Source organism: Papaver somniferum, unplaced genomic scaffold (genome assembly GCF_003573695.1).
Source record: "Papaver somniferum cultivar HN1 unplaced genomic scaffold, ASM357369v1 unplaced-scaffold_76, whole genome shotgun sequence".
Classification (NCBI taxonomy): Eukaryota; Viridiplantae; Streptophyta; class Magnoliopsida; order Ranunculales; family Papaveraceae; genus Papaver; species Papaver somniferum.
The window spans coordinates 3,975,290-3,988,261 of record NW_020650526.1 but is presented as its reverse complement, the minus strand read 5'-3'; the positions used below and the strand labels follow the sequence as shown (position 1 = coordinate 3,988,261).

General features: G+C 35.4%; 1 protein-coding gene and 1 long non-coding RNA gene across 3 annotated transcripts in view; one reads left to right on the top strand and one right to left on the bottom strand.

The window, feature by feature from the left end:
• The first annotated feature begins 1,469 nt into the window (after positions 1-1,469).
• LOC113344295 (ankyrin repeat-containing protein ITN1-like) lies at positions 1,470-5,730 on the top strand. Of its 2 annotated transcripts, none has more exons than XM_026588300.1 (6): positions 1,470-1,779; positions 2,551-3,057; positions 3,195-3,347; positions 3,426-4,100; positions 4,188-4,630; positions 4,940-5,730. In XM_026588300.1, the coding sequence occupies exons 1-6, from the start codon at positions 1,578-1,580 to the stop codon at positions 5,570-5,572; spliced, it is 2,613 nt and encodes an 870-aa protein (XP_026444085.1). In that variant the 5' UTR covers positions 1,470-1,577; the 3' UTR covers positions 5,573-5,730. The 2 variants fall into 2 exon arrangements, with proteins under 2 accessions (XP_026444085.1, XP_026444086.1); XM_026588301.1 differs by having other exon boundaries at positions 4,972-5,541.
• A 1,341-nt stretch (positions 5,731-7,071) lies between these two features.
• LOC113344443 overlaps positions 7,072-12,972 on the bottom strand; it is a 10,279-nt gene continuing 4,378 nt past the window's right edge. Inside the window, exon 3 of the long non-coding RNA XR_003357817.1 lies at positions 7,072-7,233. This is a non-coding gene — a long non-coding RNA (uncharacterized LOC113344443). The remainder of the gene's footprint in view (positions 7,234-12,972) is intronic.

The following is a 12,972-nucleotide window of genomic DNA, read 5'->3' as shown; positions in this document are numbered from 1 at the left end:
TAGTTGCAGGAAATCCTACAACCACATCCACTCAAGACTAGGTAACACTCTAAGAAATCATGGTGAAAATCATTTGTTTATTCATTAAGATCTAAAGATTGAATACAAGATAATACAAAGACTTTACTTGCTCTCCAAATAAACTTTCTCTCTCCTAATTTCTTGTCTAACACTCACTTTAGAGATCCCCCATTACACAGTTTCTTTCCCTTTATATAGGTTAATACATAGTGGATGACAGCTAATAGATCCCCTATATTCGGGATCACTGTGCGTTACAATCGCTCATGTACATTCGCTCAACTTCGCACAGATCATCACACTTTACTCCTGACTATGATGACATCATTAAATATGTCATCCTATTTTTACTATGTGTGATGGTCTTCGCTTACATTAGATGACCTTTACTTCGCATACAGAATGAATGTGCGATATTTCATTCCTACAACATAAATGGCAGAGTCGAGCACAAGTAAGTCATTAGAAATACACATCCTTCTTTATGTTCTTATTGCTGTAGAAACAGTACAAGCGCGCACACACACATGTACGTTTGGGGAAGCGGTAAACGTAACCTATATTCAACAATAGTTTGTGTGGTTTATCAATTATGTACAGTAACATAGCTTAGCTTCTGATCATACCTGGCCATTAATTGTTCTGTGCGTATGAAGTATGAACATGAAAATCTTAATATAAGAAACGAGACAATTCCGATCCATGGAATTAGACATGGAAACACATAAATGGCAGTGTCAAACACAAAGTAAGTCATCAGAAATAGATATCCTTCTGTATGTTCTTATTGTTTGGGGAAGTGGTGAACGTAAGCTATATGCCACAATAGTTTGTGTGGTCTACCGAATACCAAATTGTATAGTGACATAGCTTAAATTCTGATCATACCTGGTCATTAATTGTTCTGTGCGTATGAACTATGGACATGAAAACCTTAATTTAGCTTTATTTACTTTTTTTGTTAAAAGTGACTATGCTTGTGGATACTTAATATAAATTCTTATGATAATGGATAGGCTGTAACAATGATCAAATCAAAAGATAATCCTTAACATTAACCTTTCAGAGAAACTAGTTAAAACAAAAAAGAAAAAGCACAAAAGAAAAATAGATGATGCACATGCAAAGCATTGATGAATAATTGAATACAGTGGGAGAACAAAAAGTTGGAGAAAGCAGCAGTCAGTAACGTCAGTTCATGACTGAATATATATATAGTGGATTGCTTACATTGTATCGAATCTTTTCTTTGGCTTTTCGATGTGGATTACCAACAAATATCAGAATGTGTATGAGTGGACCGGAAGTTTCCTTTGTTTTTCTATGATTCTATTCTTCTCGTTAGTCGGAAGTTTCCATCCAAGTAGCCATCTTTAGTGGAGTTTAGAATATTTCTATCTTGTTCTCTTTGTTCTTTTTATGTTGTTATTTATACACTTCATCATTCTTCTCTCATTATTACTCTACCTACCAACGACTACTAGCGACTATTTTGATTATCATTGATCCCACGCAAAAAAATAAGCCAGCTTTATCAGATTACTGTTCGAGAAATAATGGCTAGTAGTAGTTCTGAAACAACTCTTTTAAAACTTCTGGAATCTCAAGCAAAACATATGGAATCTCAAGTGAATTATCAACAACAAATGTTAACGATTTTAACCAGTGTTGATAATAAATTATCAGCACTAATAAATCATAATGATGGAACGACTGTTGAAGTTGGTAATAACCCCGCATCAGACTCTGGACAGCAAGGTAATTAATTCACTACTAAGCTCTACTCTATTGGTGTTTTTATGAGTTGTTAATGGTCTTTCCATACAAACTTGGGTTATTTTTCTTTCTGTATCCTGATTTATTATCAGAGTTGGTTGCAATATCCAACTTTGCGCATCTTTGAGTATATTACTTGGCCAACAATTAACCAGTTGACCTCACTTCCTCGCGTTCTTTGTTACTTACAACTCATCGTTAAGCTAGCTAGCAGCTATGCTGTAAAAGGCGCCCCGGACGCTGGCCAAGGCATTCTAGGCCCACTAGGCCCCAAAGGGACGCATAGACAATTAAGCGCCCAAGACGCCAAAGTATCGCCAATTTTGTATTTTTCTAGTTTTTCCTAAGCGCGGCTTAGGCACCCTAGGCGCTGGGTGGAGGGTTGGACGCCTATCCTAGCCTAGCGCCTAATACAACATAGGCTAGCAGAAACCAGAACTTTTTTCCTAGCATGAGGATCAAAAATAGAATAAGAAAATTGATGGTTTGGGAGCTTCCGGGCAGTAAAAAAAAATAGAATAAGGAAAATGATTCCTTCCGTTCCACAATAGATGATGGTTTGGGAGTTTTCAGACAGATTAAGAAAAATGATACTCCTTCCGTTCCATTATTTTAGATGATGATGTCAAAACTATGTGGAACTTAAAAATAACCCTAAAACATCTCTAAAGTGAATTGGAGAGAGTATATAATAGTGGGAAAATTCAGTATATATATATTATTTTAGTTTTCTTTTCTCATTATTTGGATCAGTCAAAGACGAAGGGAATCATTCAAGACACTATGTTATCCCGGAACACCAGCAACTATATGACGCGGCAAAAGATGGCAACTGGGGATGGGCTGAGCAATTTTTCAGAGATCATCCAGGGATGATGACGGTAGAAATCACAAACGATCAAGAATTAGCATTGCATATAGCTGCAGATCATACAAAGTGGGAGTTTGTGGAAAACCTTATACAACTCATGCCACCAGAAGCACTTGACCGAAAGGATAGTAAGCATGGGTTCACAGCACTTCACACCACTGCCATGGAAGGAAACACCAAAGTTGCTGAATTGATGGTGGGCAAAAATGGCACTTTGACACAAATACGTGATAAGCGTGGAAGAGTGCCACTCCACACAGCTGCAAAGTATGTTTCTGATGGACAAACTGAGCTTTTGAAATATCTTTATCAGGCCTCTGACAAAGAAGTCTTCGCCGATCCTCTTGGTGCTTCCCTCCTGTGTGATTTAATTGATTCTAATTTCTACGGTACGTAACAAGTGAAAATTTACGGAATTATATTTGCATAAATTATTTAATATCCTAATTCTTATTAACACAGGGAGTTGAAATATACCCATTTTTGATTCATTTGGTTTTATAGTCTGCCACTCAATTGCATGTAGAAATCGATTTGTCTCTTCTGCAACGATTTCCTCACTTAGTCACTGAGAAGACCGAAGACTCTGGTGCATGTGCACTAGAAGTGCTTGTTCGGAGACCATTTTCCTTTCGAAGTGGAAATAAGACAGCATGGTGGCAGAACCGTATCTACCCTTGTTAGTACAGTAACTATATCCTAATTTGATTTCTTACTGTTTGGAGTTTCAATTGACATCTTCTTTTTCTCGGTACAGTTCTTCAAATGGATACGACAGCCCCTGATGAACCTGGCAGAAGTACAGCTTGTCAAATGGACCCTACGGCTCCTACAGACCTTCCTAGAAATACAGGAAGTCGAACGGACACAGCGGCTTCTAGTGACCTTGGCAATAGTACAGGTCAACTGGATGGAATGTCCTCGAATGACAATAGCAGATTTACGGTTCTTCAAGTTGGTTTGGCATCTCCAAATGACCTTGGCAGTAACCTAGTTTTTCAAGTGTCTACCATCGCACCTAATGGAATTAGCAGCAGCACAGTTATTCAAGTGGATGCAGCAACCCCTAATGAACTTGGCAGAAATACAATTCTTGAATTGGACATAGCGGCACCTTCTAACCTTGGGAGCAATACAGTTCTTCAAATGGACTTAACCGTTAGTAGTAATGACCTTTGCAGTACAGCAGTTCCTCAAGTGGGGGCTCCTGATAACGAACGCGGAAGCAGTACGGTTCTTCAAGTGGACACGACGACTCCTGATAACTTTGACAGAAGTACAGTTCCTCAAGCTGACACGACGACTGACAGTGACCTTGACAGAGCAGGCACAGAGAACCGCCTTACGGGAAGCTCTATGAATTTTTTGACAATGTGTCGAGAAACTATTTCAAAGCTCATCCTGGTCCACCCCGTCACTTGCTTAACTCGAGGTAACTTTGAGTAAAGCTTATTTATTAGCTCAATTATCTATAAGGAGCGAACCAAATTTATCTTTGACTTGGATTATTCTTTTACAGTTCCTCTTATTAAAAAACTTCGCAAGCAGAAGTTAATTAACAAACAAGCCTCTGAATTGGTGTCTAGTATGTTAGAACAAATAGATCTGACGAAGAACAAGTCAGATGTTTTAGATTTTTTTAAAACATCTAGCCTCATGAAGACAGCTATAAAAAACGGAACAACTGAAGTTGTAGAACTGTGTCTCGAGAAATTCCCTTACCTAATTTGGTCTGAAATGGAGGGGCAATCAATGGTGCAGATTGCTGTTAGAGAAAGAAATGAAAAAGTATTTAATTTCCTATGCAAAAAGAGCGAGGAAGATATGGATGAACTGAATCACAGAATTGATGGAAGAGGGAACTCTATCTTACACCACGCTGCTAATATAGCACCCTCTACCCAATTAAACTTGGTCTCTGGGGCTGCTCTTCAGATGCAACGAGAAATGCAGTGGTTCAAGGTAAAGAATAGGCTGATCACCTTGGAGTAAAAGAATTTTATTTTTTATATCTTAATAATATACTCCATCCATTTTTAGGAAAAAGTTAGAATTACTTTTTCATTTTAGCTTATTTTAGGCTAAAATGAAAAAATGATGGTAACTCTTTTCCAAAGAGACGGAGGGAATATCATTACGTCCTACGCTTACTTCAGCTAGTACATTAATTAGATGAGAAAGAGTTTTGGTGTTTCTTAAGATTAATCAGTCTCGCTGCTTTCTGCTGCAAATATAACTTTTTATTTCCCTAACCTATATAATTTTAATCAGGCGGTGGAATTTATTTTGCTTGAGAGGTACAGGCGAGTGAGAAACAAAGAAGGATATACTGCTCAACAGATATTTATCGACGAACACAAAGGCTTGGTGAAAGAAGGAGAAAAATGGATGAGATACACGTCACAATCATGTATGTTAGTAGCAACACTTATCTCCACAGTAGTGTTCGCAGCCGCTTTTACTGTACCTGGTGGTAGTTACAATGATGCTAACAGAAACATCAATGGCCTCCCAATCCTTCTGAATAAGAATTCATTTATTGTCTTTGCAATAACAGATGCCTTAGCTCTCTTCTCTTCCATTACATCTATTCTTATGTTTTTAGCCATCCTTACATCAAGATATTCAGAAGAAGATTTTCTTAGAGCACTACCACAAAAGTTTATCCTAGGTCTCTCAACTCTCTTCTTTTCATTAGCCACCATGATGATATCCTTTGGTTCAGCAGTAAATATTATGGTTTGCCAGAGATTGGCATGGATTATAGTTCCTATAGCAATGCTTGGTTGTATACCAGTGACATTGTTTGTGTGGTTGTTATTTCCATTGTTTGTTGAAATGATTCATTCTACGTATTGGCCTACGAAACTTCATCAAAGAACTACCAAGCGTAAGGTTAATTGAACGGATTAATTAGTACATATTGCAATTGTTTTTATTTTCTTCTCGTTTCTCTTCCTACTGTTCTTCTTGGATTGGTTGTGAGATAGTGCAAGTATACTTATATCTGGTGAAAATATATACAATTTTTGAAGGTAATGAAGTTTAAGTGTTAATCGGAAGATCTTAGTTGATTGGTACGATCGAAGTGAGTCCCTTCTATACTTTCATTATGGGGCCTAAAAATGTATTGGATGCAACGTTTTCTTTTCATTATTAATTGATTCAATTGAATGGCGCTATAAGAAACTCAATATATTGCAGCACCTAAAGGTTATGGCATAAACCCCTATAGTGTTGCGATAATCTATGTAGCAAGAAATCTATTGTTGCACCCAATCTTTATTGCTGCAGCAAGAGATTATACTTTTTTGCTACGGATGGAAGTCGACCGCATTGACGGCTAATACGGCATGAAAATGGCCAAAAAGCCGTCACCTAAACTTTTAATTTTAATCTTGACCGTTGATTGCTAACAAAATTCAATCATCCGATCTTAAACTGTTATTAATATTGTTACACAATGTTACAAAATAAGTGTTACGAAATTTATAACACTTATAAGAGTTACAAAACAGCTATTACCAAAAACATTTCAAACTATTACTAATAGTGTCACTAAAAAAAGCCCCCACAATTCTTCTAAACCGCCAAGCACTCCAAATGTCGACGTCCTATACTGCTGCAACAGTCGTCTAGTATCTTTTTTTAGTTATTCCAGTGATATTAGTAGTTCAAGAAAATCCTCATTTACCAACATCCGAAGTTTAATTGCAAAAGTTATGATATGAAAGTAAAATTTGATATCCATATATTAGTCCATGCTCCAGTTACTAAGTGATCACTAATCGGAAAATGCTAAAATCCTTATATGGATTCCATTTATGAAAATTAATTTTAAAATTTAAGCTTTTGGTCATCCAACTGAATAAGCAGAAGAATTTTCGATAATACCTCTTTCCCATTCCCCTTCCCCCGACGTGAATAGACCATAATGCGTTTTGAGCTTTAAGCCTTATTAAATAATCGAATATAGAAGGGTCGGACAATCTTTGATCTGCGGTGGATAACATGTAGATGTCCTGACTAAGCACCCACTGAATAAAAATGCGAATGGCCAGTTTATAATATTAAAAAATAGAGGAAACATAAAAACATTTAAAGAATAGACCAGTGTATAATATTTAAAGAATGGAAAAATAAAAATAGAGGACATACACAAAGCATTCATTGTTAAAAAAAAATGGTAAATGATTGATTGATTGATTGGAGTGGAAGAAGACGAAGGTACAGAAGGCGTATAGCGCTCCTAAAGCTAGCAGCTGACTAATTCTAAAGCTAGCAGCTGACTAATTCAAGAGATTACCTAAATAAAGAGGCATTAAGAATCTAAAACATTTACTTAAACATTCAAATAAGAAATCTGCTATAAAACTTAACCCAAAATTAATCCCCTTGAAATATATATATATATATATACAAAAACTCCTTTCAAATGATATATATACAATAGTCTTTTGGTTTACAAATAAAATATACAACATAATAAACATGACAAAAGTTAACCAACTAACGGACTCAACACCTCGAAGCTTTCGCTACACAACTTTGATCTGTCTCTGAAACTGAAAGTGGGAATGGGTGAGCACATCATCACTAAAAGGGGTGCCATGTAGAAATAACATTTAACTTTTAAGTAATCATTGGAAATGATTTGAAAACAATTCATGTTTTCCCTAACACTAAAACACAACCAATTCACAGAGGTAAACAATCATGTATATGGAACTAACTCCTTCTACACAATGTATAATATGGTGACTCGTCCCACACTTAAACAATAATATGGTGACTCGTCCTGCACCTAGATAATAATATTATGACTCGTCCCGCACCAGTAAATGAAGGAGCAGTACCCTATATACTACAGATGGAAATTCTCATTTCCAAACAATCAAATGGAAATTCTTATTTCCCAAACAATTCATAAAGACTAACAAGGCATTACAATTCCTTTCCAAACAATAGAAAGATTAAAAGAATCAATGCTACTTTCGGAGTTTAAAATAAAACAATGTATGGAATACACAATCAGACTATGCATGAATTTGTTAAACATAAACTTTTGTAAAAGAAAACAACAATAATCACAAAAGAGCTAAATCTAAATTCCCACCTCTTTTGATGACAGGCCGCGCCTACCTCGAGATCCACGATCCACTGGTTCATTCTTTGAATCGATCGTTGTTAATAAAGACTAACTGTTAATCACACAAGAAGTCAAAGAAACTAGCCAAAATGACTCACACAAGAATCATACAAGTCTAACTAATGGTTCTAAGCCTATTTATGACTTTACACCTTTTATTTATCTATCTTTAGCATGTCTAAAGTTTACCAATTCAATTAGGTTAGTTCTATAGTCCATTAGCTAAGTCTTATGAATATCTACAACTTTGTAAAAGAAACCAAAGGTCAATTCGGACCACAAGAGGTCCAACACATCTAATTAAGAAAAAAGGGTCCATCCTAGTCAACTAACAGTTGCTAACGGTCAGGCTGACGGTCAAAGGTCAACTAACAGTCAACGTCTAAGTCAACGGTTTAAGGTCAGGTCAACTGGTCCAAGTCAAGTCATAAAGGTTAACTCGGTCAAGCCTGGTCAGGATCAGGTCTGGTCTTGGCTCACTGAGATGAGTCAAGACGATTCAACTCAAACAAATACACTGAGTCAGCTAAGCCGACTGGGCTGACCAACAGTCTAATTGTATCACAGTTACACAACCTCTACTAACTTGATTCTGTAAAATGTAACATTACACAACCTCTATCACAGTCAAATACATCTCAGACCTCCTCCATGTACTGTGATCACAATTCAATCACAAATATAACCTCACATACACCACCACCATTTAATTCATCAACTACAACTCATCACAACACCATCAGACTCACCTGCAATCCAATTCCTCTTAACTCAGACTAATACTACATCTTCAACCCAACAACATATTCACCTCCTAATAGCATCCCCAATTCCCTTCAAGTGCAACTCAATGAAACTACCAAATCCTACACATTCATCTAACTGGCCCCATCATCAGATTATACTAACACCATCCCCACACAAACCAGTTCAACATCATCATTATCAATTCAGTTCTTCATTGAGTAAAACTGGCAGCTTCATCACTAACCGGAAATACCATCTCAGAATTCACTCTCACCAACAACAACCCTTAACACCTTGTAGTTAACTCAATTTATGGATCAACCCTTTTCCTTGTAACTTCAGATATTCTTAAAACCAAACTATAACATCAATCCATACTCAATTCAAATCCTAATTCCATTATCAACCATACAAACTCAATAATCATTATTGAATAATTACTGATCTAACTCAGAAATACAAATTACCTCAATCAGTTGACTTCAAACTCTTTTTCTCCGACTGCAGTTCAATCCATGAGCTCTAACTCCAAATCTATGTGAAACCCCAAATCCTTTTCCTAATTCGAGTTCACAGCATCACCCAAATCTTCAAATTGATTAAACCACCTTTTAACCTCTTCTTATGAATACTTAATCGAATTCATGAAACCAATTTCGCTGAAACCCTGATTATCTTCAATCTCGAATTAACATTCAAAACATCAATCAACTCTTCAATACTATCAGACCCATCCTTTAATTTAATCTCCTAAACCAACACCTTTATCTTCTGGTTCTTCTTCGAACTTCTTATAAAACAATAACTTTTGATTCACCAACAAAAAAACTCTACAACTTCAATTAATCCTCTACCCATGATTCCTCATCTAACCACAGCTCTGTTTATCATGTTCTTAATCATCACCAATGATAACTTCAACAAATCTCAGAAACCCTAATTCTTCGATTTCAACCACCAGAACAATTGTAATGCTTCAATTGAACATCAACCCTTTTAATCTTCATCTAACAACAACATGAATCACATCTCAATTCCACATAAACCCTAACTCCAGAAATCACATCATTAATCTACAGCAACAACTCTAACCTCTTCATCCCGTGCTCAAACAACTTCAACACCATCACCAATAATCAGTACTCGATATGTATCTTCTTTCCTCGATCTCAAAGCCACTAATTTGATTACTCAATCATCTCTCGACTGAAGAACAGAATAAGCAGAGGAAAAGAATAAGAAAGAAGAAGAAAGAGAAAGAAAAGAAGAAGCTAAATAATTCCTCTCGATTTGGTGTAGATAATACCAAGGAAACGTGATAAAGGCACCCATTACTTGGATATGGGCAGCCACAATCGGTCTAGGTGCAAGAAAACTCTTTTTCCCTTCTCACTAATCTGATAAATTCTTCTCTGATTGGCACGTTCGAGTAGTCCATTCTGCGTAACTTTCCAAGATCTACCCAACAGTGCTAGTTTTGTATCTAAATCGTCGTTAGATTAATTCCTATTAATTAAAATCTATATTAACTAATCGAGTCCTTAGCGGGTAAATCGTCACTTGATCATCTCTTGACCGGTCAAATAGCATTGACTAGCTTCAGGGTCTTTACATTCTCCCCACCTTATACATTTTCGTCCTCGAAAATTTAAACCATCCTTCTAGTCTTCAAAAACTCCCCACCCTATAGAATATTCTTATCTCTTGACTAAGTGCATATAACATAAAAATAAAGCACAAACCTATATGGCTTTCTACAATTAAAATTTGTTGCTCTAGGTTCAAAAGACTAGTTTTTATTGTAATAAGATAGTGGTTCTAATTACGAGAGAAAATATTCTAAGCTTCTAAATAAAATTCGGGATATATTAGTTCACTATCAGAAGCAAGATTCCCACTTATTCCTATTGATACAAGAATGCAGTTGCCCTGTCTAGGTTCGCGACGCCTGACAATGCCTACCTACGTAACAAGTATCACCCGAACACATCAGAATTACCGACCTCACTATTCCCCAGTGCTGGATTAACTAAGTTTTAATTTATTAAGATTTAATTAGTCTATAAACTTTTATCTTAACTGGTATAATTTAAAAGTTTACTTCATAAACAGTTCACATCATTTTAAGCAATTTAATCATCAAAATTTATTTTATTTTATTTTTATGTATCATTATCATTATTTCTTTCTTTTAATGAAATCAAATTTTAATTACAAATAACCTATACTATTATAACTAAATATTTTTTTGGGTTATTTTGTTTTTGGTACTCAAGTTTTGTCCAACTTTTGAGTTTGGTCTAACATTTGTCCAGCTTGGTGTTTGGTACTTGAAATTGACGTTGACCCGCGTTGACTGTTATAATTAAAATACAAATATTAAGTTTAAAATTATTTAATTAATTTTTAAAAATACAAATCTTTAGTTTACAAATATACCCTGAAGTGAACCTGGATCCAACGGTTCTAATGAAACTATGAGATCAAATAACTATCAACCCTAATGCCTTTAGTCTTTTTCTTCCGCCTCCATCGATTAACTTGAATATTTCTCTTCTGTAGACACTCCCCTTACTAGACTTCATTTTATTCAGTTCAGTCTTCTTCTTCCGCCTCCGTCGACTGATCATCAACTCACTACATCCCAACAAATATCAATTCAGTTTAATCGTACCAACACTTGAATTTCTGAATTTGCATTCATAACCAAACCTCCCATCACTGGGATTTTCTGAACTTCTGTTTAATCCACAGAAAAACTCCCAAAACAAATCTACACAATACCCATCATTTACATCCTCCATTTTATGAACTCAGGCTCTTTCCGCAGCAATACCCATTCATCCATTCATTCTCATGCCTTTGCTAACTGGGATATAAAAGTCCCCATAGAATAGACCACAAATTCATAGAACTAACTACCACCACCGAATTCAACTCATTACTGACTCAAGAAAACAGCTGCAATACTTCTTGTCCACTAACGAGAATATAAATTCACGACTCACCAAAATTGCTATCTCAAGGACTTAAGCTAAGCCCCAATTTAAACCATAGCAACCCCGTCAAGCACAATCTTCAATTGGTAAAAATAAGAATCGAAATGCAAAGATTTCACACCACAGACTCATACTTCCCAATTCTCATTCGTCTTCTTGAATTAACTCCATCTGTAACTGAGCTCTAGCACCACTCTCTGTCGGCATATAACTCCCATTGATTGAACCAAACCCATCCAACCGTCATCTGTAACTGAGCTCCAACACCACTCTCTGCCGGCAAATAACTCCCATTGATTGAACCAAATCCACTGTCGAATTAACTCCATCTTTAATCTCATCCCCGAAAATCCTGATTTCTAATTTCTGTAACTTCACACCCAAGAACCCTAAGAATCCTAATTTCTAATTTATGTAAATTCACCCCCAAGAACCCTAATTTCTATTTGGAAAATAAAATATACGAACCATATAGTTTCTTCCTGGGTTTACCAATTCAGAATCAAATCAAAGAAACCCTACTTCCATTCTCTCTGATTTACCTTTTCCCCAAATTACCTGAGTTCAATCGATCTCATCACCATCATCAATTGTTCCATGTTCATCTACATCATTATCTTCTCACTCGGTTTAATTAATCTCTTTGAGGCTTCCACAAAAAACTCTCACCATAAATCAACTCTCTGAATCAATAGAGAGAAAGAAGGAAGACAAAGGAAAAAGATGAGCCGAGTTCTACTCGGAGAGTATTGAAGTAGGGTCAAACTCAGGACGGAAGGGTGTAATAGTAAATTCCATAAATAATTAGATTTTATATTTATATTTAATAAATGCTAAACATAAGTCAACAGTCAACGTGGGTCAACGTTATTTTCAAGTACCAAACACCAAACTGGACAAATATTAGACCAAACCCAAAACTTGGACAAAACATGAGTACCAAAAACAAAATAACCCTATTTTTTTAACAACTTAATGTTATTACCATTATCCAAATATAAAATTATATCTATTTGTTTATTTCAGTATCTGACTTGATATGAGTAAATAATCGCTAACAAATTTTCATAGTTGTTTGGTATTAATATTTTATTATTATTATTACATTTATTTCTTATTTCTTAGGACAATAAGAGTTAACCTTAATTAATTATAAGGCCAAGTTTAAATTTATTAATACTATTAGATTTAATTTGATCTAACTTTATTTCCTTAAATTTTATATTATTGCTAAGTAATCCTTAAGTTGTACTGTTAATAAAAACTACATTTCGCTATTACTATCCTATAAAGTAGTTAGTATTATATAATATTATCATTTGCTTATCTTATCAAAAATTATTGTCTTAATTATATTATCATTTTAATTATTCTTTATCAAATTTCCCCCCTTAGTTACTAGCGTAACT

Bases quoted from the DNA above. Each gene is read 5' to 3' on its own strand.
- LOC113344295 (XM_026588300.1), top strand. From the start codon at position 1,578: ATGGCTAGTAGTAGTTCTGAAACAACTCTTTTAAAACTTCTGGAATCT. The intron at 1,780-2,550 runs GTAATTAATTCA...TATTTGGATCAG, and splicing joins ATCAGACTCTGGACAGCAAG to TCAAAGACGAAGGGAATCAT. The intron at 4,631-4,939 runs GTAAAGAATAGG...AATTTTAATCAG, and splicing joins GAGAAATGCAGTGGTTCAAG to GCGGTGGAATTTATTTTGCT.